This window comes from Diadema setosum, chromosome 10, assembly GCF_964275005.1.
Source record: "Diadema setosum chromosome 10, eeDiaSeto1, whole genome shotgun sequence".
Lineage (NCBI taxonomy): Eukaryota > Metazoa > Echinodermata > Echinoidea > Diadematoida > Diadematidae > Diadema > Diadema setosum.
In genome coordinates, this window is record NC_092694.1 from 15,370,400 (window position 1) to 15,382,045 (window position 11,646).

General features: G+C 42.2%; 1 protein-coding gene across 1 annotated transcript in view; it reads left to right on the forward strand.

The window, feature by feature from the left end:
• Positions 1-11,069, forward strand: part of LOC140233789 (mycocerosic acid synthase-like polyketide synthase) — a 62,612-nt gene extending 51,543 nt beyond the window's left edge. The window contains exons 6-7 of the mRNA XM_072313882.1: positions 126-857; positions 5,431-11,069. Coding sequence (XP_072169983.1) covers positions 126-857; positions 5,431-11,069 — 6,371 coding nt within the window. The remainder of the gene's footprint in view (positions 1-125; positions 858-5,430) is intronic.
• Positions 11,070-11,646: the final 577 nt, after the last annotated feature.

Sequence of the window (11,646 nt, forward strand, 5' to 3'; positions counted from 1 at the left end):
CTGAATTTTGCAATTTTTGTAACCGTGAAAGTTGAGATTGTGGTAGCTGAAATAGGAATGCATTACCAAAGTCAAGTCGGGATGATATAAGAGCATGAACTATTTTTTCTGTGGCTGAACGACAGTTGTGATGGGAGATTTCAACTTCAGAGAAGTCGACTGGGAACTGCTCCGGACGACGAAAGAAGGAGAGCAATTTCTCGAAATTGTTCAAGAAAATCTATGGACACAACATGTCATGACACCAACGAGGGGAGACTCAATATTGGACTTAGTGCTGACGTCAGAGCCTAGTATGATTGAAGACCTGCAGGTCGTGGACAAATTAGGAAGCAGCGATCACAGAATTATAGAGTTTAACATGATCTGTAGTGTACAACTAGAAGCAACGTGTTATACTAGAAACTACAACAAAAGTGACTACAGCGCTATGAGAAACAGACTGAACAGTATAAAGTGGGAGGAAGAATTCACAGGCTGCAATACCCAACAAGCATGGACTAAACTACATGACGAACTGAACAACCTAGTTGAAAAGTATGTCCCTATGAAAAGGAAAACAAACCGAACCAAAGCCAAGTGGATGACCCGAGCTACAATAAGAGCAATCCGAAAAAAGAGGAAAGCATGGACAAAGTACAAAGTATCTGGAAGCAAGAAGGACCACCAATACTACAAGTCCTGTGAAAAAGTAGCCAAGAAGAAAATACGGGAAGCAAAGTTCAACTTTGAGAAAAAGATCGCCGATGACATAAAGCAAAACCCCAAGAGTTTCTATTCATACATGAGAACAAAAAGGAAAGTCAAAGACACTGTTGGTCCACTGAAGTACGAAAATGGTGACATCATACCACCAGGTAAAGAAACAGCAGACGAACTCAAGTACTTTACTTCAGTATTTACAGAAGAGACTGGCGATCCACCACCTGTAAAAAATGCTTTCCAGTACGAAGATAAATTCCAGCTTACAGAGAAATACCAACTCATCAAGGACACACAACATGGTTTTCTGAAAGGAAGGTCATGTGCAACTAACTTGATTCTACACATGGATATGTTAACTAAACACGCAACTGATGATTTGCCAACTGATGTCATCTATCTTGACCTAGCCAAGGCATTTGATAAAGTCCCTCACAGGAGGCTAATAGAGAAACTGAGAGCACATGGAATTGGAGGACAAGTACTGGCATGGATCCAAGCATGGCTGGCAATAGATCTCAGAGAGTTGTCATACAGGGAGCAAAGTCGGAGGAAAGTACAGTACACAGCTCTGTTGTCCAGGGTTCAGTCCTGGGCCCCCTGTGCTTCATAGTCTACATGAATGACTTGGAAGATGGGACCACCTGTACAGTTAGTAAGTTTGCGGATGACACCAAGCTCTCCAACCTAGTTGCAAAAGATTAGGATAGACAACGGCTACAAGAAGACTTAGACAAACTTACTGAGTGGTCAGACACATGGAAAATGATGTTCAATGTCGATAAGTGTTCTGTAATGCATATTGGTCATAACAATCCCCAACATGAGTACCAAATCAATGGAAAAATATTGAACAGTGTAACAGAAGAAAAGGACCTGGGGGTTTGGATAAGAGATGACCTAAAACTTGCAAAACAATGTGCAGAAGCAACCAAGAAAGCAAACCAAACACTTGGCATGGTCAAACGCTCCTTCAAATACAGAAGTTCTGAAATGATCATGCAACTGTACAAGTCACTGATCACGCCCCATCTTGACTACTGTATCCAAGTGTGGAGACCACATCTAAAAAAGGACATCAAACTGTTGGAAGGAGTGCAGAGAAGATCCACCAAACTCATCCCAAGCATAAGACACCTTCCGTACGAAGAAAGACTCCAGAAACTCCACCTCACTACACTAGAAGATAGACACAAAAGAGCAGACTTAATCCAAACCTACAGAATATTCAATAAGATCGATAGAATCAACCCAACAGAGATCTTCCAACTAGCAACACATCAGAGCACAAGAGGACACCAACTCAAAATCCAGAAGCAACACATGAGAGTTGACGCCAGGAAATACACGTTCAGTCAAAGGGTAATTCAAGACTGGAACAATCTCCCCCCAGCAGCAGTTCACGCAACGTCAATAAACAGCTTCAAAACAGAATTAAGACTATCAATGGGTTACTAAGGGCGAACAGCCCTCCTCACCATAGCCGCACTACATTGGTACACTACCAAGACGGATGCGGCCCTTCAGTAAGTTCAGTAAGTTCAGTAAATACTTGCGAATAATGCTTCAAGCAAATAAAAGTAAAAGAATGGGATATACTTCTAATGATAATACCACGCCGTGCAATGCATTCCACTGTATTTGGTAACGTTTGGTTACGTTTCTGTGCGCTTTACGTACGGAAAATAAAAGGCAAATTGATGCTATTAACATGCTAACGCACAACGCATTAAAATACATCGTGTACAATGTAATGTTTTAGTATACGGTTTGAAACTTTGAATTTGCGAGTCCTTTATAAAGTTATAAGGGTTATTACATTATCAAGCAAAAAATGAAGTATTTAGGGTTTCGGATTTGCTCAGAAAACTAACAATGCTGTATACATGTATGACGATCGTTCGCAACAGAGACAATCTGCTTCAATAGATATACAATGTAATTCTGTTTTCATAAATTGAAAGAGAAACGTAAAGAAGTCAACTTTTTAACTTCATTTAGCTTTCTCACCAATTGAACTTGATTTGATCTGCCATGCATGATATCGCTGTGTACAGTGTGTTCTATTAATTCTGTTAAATTATTTAATTGGCGTGCTTGTTTTTTTATGCAGACTATTACAGGTAAGTATAAATTCATAATGTTTGTACATAAGACATGTTCGTTGTTTTGTATTTTCATTTCTATAATATATCACGTGTCCATCTATCTGGTTCTGACCACGAAAATATGGCGACTGTTTAAATGCGGAGTATGTACTGGAAAACTAATGTCTCCTGCCAGTATAGACAAACTAATTTCTAGTCTATCCCCGCTTGAAATGGAAATAGAAAAAAAAAAAAAAAAAACCGAAGTTCGACATTCAGCACATTTCAACCGTTTTGTATAGTGCCTGACACATGTAATGGACATAATTCTTTAGCGCACAAGCAATCACACAACTTTCGGGAATAAATGTATGTCTTAATGATTGTATCTCATGGAAGAAAACTCGTCTCCTTGCCTCAATTTTAGCTTCTTCCTTTTCAAGCTTGCGGGAAAGAAATAGTTGAGCATCAATCGCAATCATAAAGAGAGGCACATCCTCAAAAATAAACACAGGAGTACTGAGACACACTACGAAATAAAAACGGGCCTCTTATCACTATTGACAACGCATGACATTGAAATGTTTTTTTTTTTTTTTTTGGGGGGGGGGGGTAATACAATTGATTGTTCTGAAGGTTCGTTAATCACACAATGAAATATGGTTCGCTATTAGCTTTATAGGTTCGTTAACAAGAAAATCAAATGCGGTTCCTTTTCCGGTGGTTCCTTTACCCGAAAGTAATCATGCAATCATTTTTATTTTAGTAAGGTTTGTGAATACAAAACGAAATGAGGAAGGCCTAAGTATTAATTCCGAATATATGTTAGTATAATTATCTATCTCAAATGCAGAAAGATTGTAACTGTAAATGTGATGTAAAGAAACATTAAGCTTAAGCCACAAGTTAATGGTTCTTTATATGCTATGGTATTACAAAAGTGACCGAGAATAAGAAGTATATTTATGATACAATCATATAAACCCAACGTGAAGTTCTCAGGCCTACATCAACCTTTGCTTCTGATACGTATAGTATGTGAGTGGCAAGTGTGATAAGCGATAATTTCTGTGGACGAAACGTCTATAAAGGAATGCCTAATATGGCGGGAATTCAGAATGTTACGACTGTATACAGCTGCAGCAGAACAGACGCGAAAGCAGTCTTTGATGCTCTGCAACATTACTATCTTGTGCATAATTTGAGGGCTTTTAGTACATGCAAAGAACACGATTTCAAAAGACGACTATCGTTAATTAACTTCAATGATTTTCTCTACCGATGCTGTCTTTTGAACTCCCGCTTACAATGGGTTCACAGGTTCTATTTAGCTATTGGTACTTGCTAAACGTTTCCATTGACAACAACATTGGAGGAGAATGGAAGCGATCAACGCCCACAAGACGTTTTTCGTAATACGCATTGCTTGCCTTTTTTTCTTTCTACTGTTTCCTATTGTTTGTGAGTCCAAAACTTGCGGCAAACTACAACGCAGCCGACACACAACGCGTACCGACTCATTCATGCGGCGGCAGCGGCACGGACACAAACGCACCGAAGTTTACATTCGGGCTGCCGTATTGGTCAGAATCGTTAATGATAGACCTGTCCTGCGATTGGTTAATTATCTTACACACCCAAGCTATCGCCTTATATGGTAGTGCGTGCGATGGAGCGTAAACGCCGTCGCTAAGCAGGAACATAGCCTGAACTTTGAGAGCGATTTTCTCCGTTATTTAGAAAATGGACTGACATCATAAGCGTAGTTAATATTCGTTTTTATGATCTATAGGGATGTCGAAATGAGTTGTATTTTATATCAGTGTAAAGCTTAGAGTCTGTAGAATTCACATATAGGCATAACTACGATTTCATTTTTTGCGACTTTTGACTCATTCCGACGGAGCGCATCACATATATGCATATGTATATATGTGTATATACTGTATTGATTTTCTAGGTTCCTGGATTATCATGGTCATTGACTGTATACACAATCACAATATCGGTTGTATACTCTACAATATAAACGTTGCCCACATAGTTATTTTGTCTCTATTACATTAACAGTGTGTAAAAAAAGTATATACGCGAAACAATAAATAATACAGAAGTTTCTACAGAATTTACCTTTGGAACCCTTACACAAATGCATTTAACAGAAAAAAATAGACGTGAAGAGTGTCCTGTATAGAGATAAGGCAATGGAAAATGGGAGGGGGAAAGACAGGTTTGACTGCTTGTATCAACAATTTGCTTGTTTGTTTACACAACGTTACAACACAAATTCATTACTATTCGGCAAAGCATGATAATATGTTTTCTCACTCAGGCGCAGATGGATAGTTTTGTATGCCAAGTTATGGACGGTAATGTGGTTACGTGCAATAGATTGAGAGCGGCAATATTCACAAGAAGGAAGATGTCACAAAAAAGAAACAAAAAGAATGGCAAAGTTTTTCTCGCTTTTGCTTTCCGCTTTTTAAGGTAGTGATTGCATGCCTCAATTATTTATCTATTTTTTTTTTTTTTTTTTGGTCACCAGCTATCTTAGTTATCTTACTGATTGCAGTCAAATCTGAGGTTACAACACATGTTTTGTAATGGTACAAAATGCAATTGTTTTACACTTTATCTACAGACATTGCACAACCCTGTCTGTGTGCTGTTCAAATTGGCCTTACCGAGTTCTTCCGTTCCCGAGGAATTACTCCAGACGCAATCGTGGGCCACAGCGTCGGTGAGGTGGCCGCAGCCCATGCCGCCGGCTACTTGACTCTTGAAGAAGCAGTCCGTCTCATCTACACCAGAGGTTGTCAGCTGAAGAAAACTAGTGGAAAAGGGACCATGATGGCCATTTTGCATGACGTTACTGAAATTGAAGAACGCCTAAAAAACAGCACACCCGGAAATGAAATCGATGTAGCAGCGATCAACGGTCCGAGGCAGATAGTTTTGTCAGGAAACGCAAAGGCACTTGATGCGTTTACGGAAGATCTTCGTGAAGAAGGAATACGGTGCATTAAGCTGAAAGTAAACAACGCCTTTCACAGCTTCCAGCAAGAAGAGGTACGCAAGCCTTTCCTAGCAAAAGTGAAGTATCTCAACTCCACTTCAGGGAGGCACAATCTCATGAATGCACCGAAGGTTCCCTTTGTGTCCACTGTCACAACCAAGTACTTGGATCAGAACGATGTCAGCAGTGGCTCATATTGGTGGAAGAACATTAGGTCACCAGTCAGATTTATGGCTGCCATTGAGAAGCTTCTGCTTGATGGTTATAACTGCTTCCTTGAGATCGGCCCGCATCCAGTCTTATCTTCTTCCATTAAGGACACAGTCAGATCATCTGCCAGCAACAGTAACGTGGTAGTTTCTGGAACCCTGCAAAGACCTGCAGATACCAACACACATGCGAATGATATGCTCAATCTTTTGCGGTCAATCTCGAGACTACATGTTGAAGGCTACCCGATTGAACACATTCATCTCTTTCAAGATCTGCCCTACGAGGTGGTATCACTTCCAACATACCCATGGCAGCATGTGTTGTGTTCAGGTATAACGCAGAAAGCGGAGAAGACTTTTCTATTTCCTGTTAAAAATCACCCTCTGCTCGGAAAGCGTCTGCTTGTGTCACATTTGAGCAATGGAACGTCACCAAACGTCTGGCGTTCAAAGTATTCGCAGGTGTCACAGCCGTGGCTCCGTGATCACAAGCTCCAAGGAGCTGTCATTGTTCCAGCAGCAGCTTACGTAGAAACTATGCTGGCGGCCACTAGAGAGATGTATCCCGACATTGATCTAATCACATTAAAGGATGTGAAATTCGAGAAATTCATCTTCGCTCCAGACCAACAGCCAATAGAAATAAGTCTGGAAACGGGAATGAAAAAGGCATTCTTCACGTTGCGGAGCTTCAATCATACTGCAAATACGTGGAATCTGAATAGCTTGGCAGAAGTAGACGTTTCAAGTGATGCCTGCAATTCCATCCAACCTTTGCAAGAAGTCTCCAAGTTTGTTCGGCTGTCACCGGACACCATCAAGAAAAAGTACCCTCACAAGGTTGATCACGCTGAATTCTACGACAAGCTCTGGGAAAACGGTTTTCAGCTAGGTGAGGCTTTCAGAGGCATTGACAATATATCTTTCAATCATGACTACATGGAAGCTGTCGTCCACATTTCAGTGCCAAAAGCCATCTTGCTGGACCGTAAACATTTCAGTTTCCATCCTGCTCTCTTCGACTGCATCTTCCAAGCATTTGGAGGTTCTGAAATATTTCGCCAGAAAGAAAAGGCGCTGCGAGAAAACATGGCAATGGGAGTCCCTTTTCAGGTTCCGCATGGAGTAGAAAAGATGCATGTCATGGGCAGAGCTCCAGCCAAAATGATAATGCACATCAGTATGTTTGATGTGGATGGCGTCATATACGGGGATGCTGTTTTAGCTGACGCAGCTACCAAGCAAGTGTTTGCCCGCGTTCACAACATGACGTTTGAAACGGTGAACAATGAGCCAGTGGAAAAGGTCCAGCTGTGGAGTAGGGAGTGGTTGCCAATTGTTGGTTCTTCCGTGGAGGAGAGCACAGAGTCTACAACTCAACATTCAACCAAAGAAGTCAAGACTGGCATCTCTGGGTCAGTTCTTATTGTGAAAGACAAGTTAGGTCTGCACATCGAGCTAATCAAACGTTTGGAGGCTGAGAAGATAACAGTCTTTGATCCATGGAATTCAGATGACCTGGAGCGAGATTTTGGAGATTTGTTGCAAACACTGGATGATCTTAACCACGTTATCATACTTTCAGCTCTCGATGTTCAGCAGTATGACAACATCGATTTCATCGGGAAAGACCAATTCTTAGATGCACAGCAAGTTTCGGCACTAGGACCAGTGAGTCTATATCGTGTTTTAACATCACAATTTACGGGAACAAAGCCTCGATGTTGGATTATCACCCGTGGCGCCAATTTCGTGATTGAAGGTGATCAAATTCAGCCTCTGATGGCCCCTACCTCGTCTCTGGTCCTGACGATAATGCATGAAGATCCAGAATTCAACGTCATAACTGTAGATCTACCTTCTTCACAAGACTATAAAGAGGCTGGTCTGTGGCTTTCTCAATTCGTGAAAGCACCAACATTCGCGGAAAACAATATAGCATTACGACGAAAACAAGGGGACCATGATCACAACACCAAGACAGGGTTTGCATTCGACGTGCACGCACAGCGAGTGGAAGTTAGGTCCATGTCCAGCTTCACATTTCCTGTAAAGCCAAGCAGATGCCGCATCAACTTGAGCAAAACGATGAGTAAGAAGCGCTTGGTTGTTGAACAAACAGAAAAACCTCGCTATGATGCGCATGACAGTGAGATCCTCGTTAATGTCTCGGCATTTTGTGTCCAACAGCTTGAGCATGATCCAATCAAATGTGGGTACCTATTTGCAGGAGAAGCATCACAAAGCAATGCAAGCAATGGATATAGACAAAATGCAACCGTGATCGGATTTCGCACAGGCGAGTACCTGCCATTCGCCATTAGTGCACGAGCGTCAGAAGTGATACATGTCCCTACCAATATCACCCCCGTCAGAGCTGTCAACATAGTCAAGGAATACTTATCTTGTTTTCTTGCTCTTCAAAATGCTTTGAAGTCGACAGCTAAGAGCACGGCTATTGTGTGCATTGGCTCTGAACACGATCATGTTGGCCTTGCGGCAATAAAAATGGCTGTAGAGAATGGTGCTAAGGTGTATGTATACTCAAGCTCGGACCGGGTAACTTCAGAAGAGACAAGGTTCCTGACGGATGAAAATATCGTGCAAGTGTCCGATGATAATCTTGATGTTCATGTCAGTAGTCTGTCAGCTGACGTGCTCGTACTCTCTGGTGAAAGTCCCGTGGGTAGGAGAACTCTTATCGCACTTGCAGGTAAGCTCCACCGATTTGGAACAATTATTCAGATCGGGGAACATACATCAAGCGCGGTAAAGACAACTCTCGTTCCTTCCAACTCTTATTTTGTTGTTTGTGACAATCATCTTGGGCAGCTGAATGGATTTGAGGATGCAATATGTACGCTTCTCCGTCTGTTCGACACTCCGGAAAGCTGTAACCCACATATGCAGTCGACGTGCATGTCCTCTCCCATTTCCACATTGTCTCAGGTCTCTGCTTCAATAGAGAATATCACCGTCCATATCGACAAAAGTACGATTCCGGCTTCTCTAGAATTCGAATCCGCCACATTCACTGCCAATCCAGAAGCTTCCTACCTTGTGACAGGTGCGTCAAAAGGCTTTGGTCTCTCGATAGTTGAGTGGCTTGCAAGTTGCGGGGCACGTCATATTTACGTTATGTCACGTAACGCCCCGCCTGATGAAACGTCCAGACGATTCAAAGTGCTTCAGGACACTGGGGTCCAAATCACACACATGGCAGTTGACATCGGCTCTCCTCATGATGTTGAAACGGCGCTACTGACAATAAAAGAGGACAGAGACTACCAACTGGAGGGAATCTTTCATTCAGCAACGGCATACAGAGACGCCTATCTGCATAATCTGAGTAGGGAAACCTGGGATATTGTCATGATGTCAAAAGGATATGGTGCGTTGCTCCTTCATCAGCTGACTACGAAGCTCAACCTCCCACTAAAGTACTTTGTATTGGTGTCTTCAGTTGCAGAGATGATTGGAAACAGAGGACAAGGGAACTACAGTGCTGCTAACCGGTTCCTTTCGTCGCTTTGCACGATGAGACGAAACCTAGGGCTGCCAGCAACAGCACTGCTTCCTGGTGTGATTGATTCCGAGGGATTCGCAGCGAGGGAAGGTCTGATAGAGGAGTGGGAGAATTTGGGTCTTGCCAGTATATCCCCTTCAGAAATCTTCAACGTGTTGGAAGGCATCCTCTCTTCTGATCACACTGTCGTTGGAGTAGCAGGTTTCTTTGACACATTGCAATATGCAAGAGCTTTGCATGTTTTGACCTCATGTCACTTTTCCGACCCCGGAGGTTCATTCTCCATCATGAAGTCACTGCTACCACCTGAGGCAAACACTCAACATATGGAAAGTGACAGCCAAAGGCAAATCAAGCAGAAAAATCCGGACGAATCCAAGTCCCTGATCATGACTACTCTGGCTGCAAGTTTGTCCAACACGCTTGGCTACAGCGGGGAAATTTCTCCAGAAACCACACTCATGTCTCTAGGACTCGACTCACACCTGTCATCAGACTTGAGCAATTTCATTCATGACCAATTTGGTGTCACCCTGAGTGCAATTACGTTTCTGAATGAAACGTTAACTTTCAAACGTCTGGCAGAGATCATCTACGCACGCATCATGTCTGATGAGGCGAGTGGGGAGGAGGAAACAACGATTAGTCCGACTCGTGGTCCAGGGGATGGTTTTTGGCTTGATAAATATGAGAACTTGGATACACCATCAGCACAACTTATATGCTTTCCTTCTGTCGGTGAAGGTCCGACTATGTTCTCCACATGGAGGTACCAGCTAGCTGGCCGAAACATCCAGATGATCACAGTTCAAATACCTGGATGGGAACGTAGAGAACAAGAGAAGCCACTTCAGGATCTTGAAGAAATCGTCACTAAGCTTGCAGAAGAGATTTTGCCGACCCTTATTCGAGGTCGCTTTGTATTCTTTGGACATAGTATCGGAGGACTCATTGCATTTGAACTGACACATTACCTCAAAGAAAACTATAACCTCTCTCCCGCCCACCTCTTCGTCAGCTCATGGTTCTCGCCAACTCTAGAATATCCCCGTCCGGAGGATCTGAAGCAAAACGGCCACACTTATCGCAAGATACAGCGCATCGTCAACAGCCATGCGGATTCATCGAGACCTCCGACAGCAAATGGCTCCAACTTCAAGTTCAGTTTCTTCGAGCCTTCCACACTGAGCACTATTCGTCGGAAAAATGGTCTCATTCCAAGCATTGAAGCTGCAATTCTCATGTGTAAGAAGTACCGCCATGTCCACAAGGATAAGCTCCATTGCAGCCTAACCGTGTTAGGAGGCAAGGATGATGACTTCATCTCCCCGAATCTCCTGGATGACTGGAAGAAGGAGATTCATCCAAGCGCACGATTCCAAAAGATCCTACTCCCTGGCAAGCACATGTACATTCGCTCTGCCTCAAAGTCAGTTTTGAAAGAGATCATGGTAGTCATGAAGAAGTCAGACATTGGATCACAGAGTAGACAAAGGCGGCCTCTATCTCGCTTCTGGCAACAGTAATTACACATATTCACATGTTCAGATGTTGCATCTTTTCATCGTACTTTTCTATGTATTAATGCTTAGTTATTTTTCTAACATGTTCTACACGGTGCCTTACAACTTTAATTCCTCTATAGCTGTGTCTGTCGAAGCAAGCGTTTTATCCATGTGTCTATGTGACGTGTTAATTTGACATTATTTTCTGCAAACAGTCTTTGCATTAATCTATTTTTTTTTTTAATATCAGATTTCGGTAGCCAAAGACTCGTGAGTCCGTTTACATTTCATCGGTGTATTTGTCAGTTGTATTTATTTTACACGTTTCTCATCTATATCCCTATTCCTCTTTGTTTTCTTGTCGGCTTACCTATCATAACATCTCACAGTGTAGGAACCGTTCTTTGTAAGAGTGGTAAAGTGATTGTGTAAGTATACTTCCATGAAAAAAAAAATGCCATCTTTTGTCCAAATTATAATATTTTGTGTTGACAGACTGTTATATTTACATGTCATCCTATGTTTCATGTTGATTCCCGTAAATGGAACATGTGTACAAATTTTCATTGTAAGAGTTTCCTTTGAAACACCTTCACAC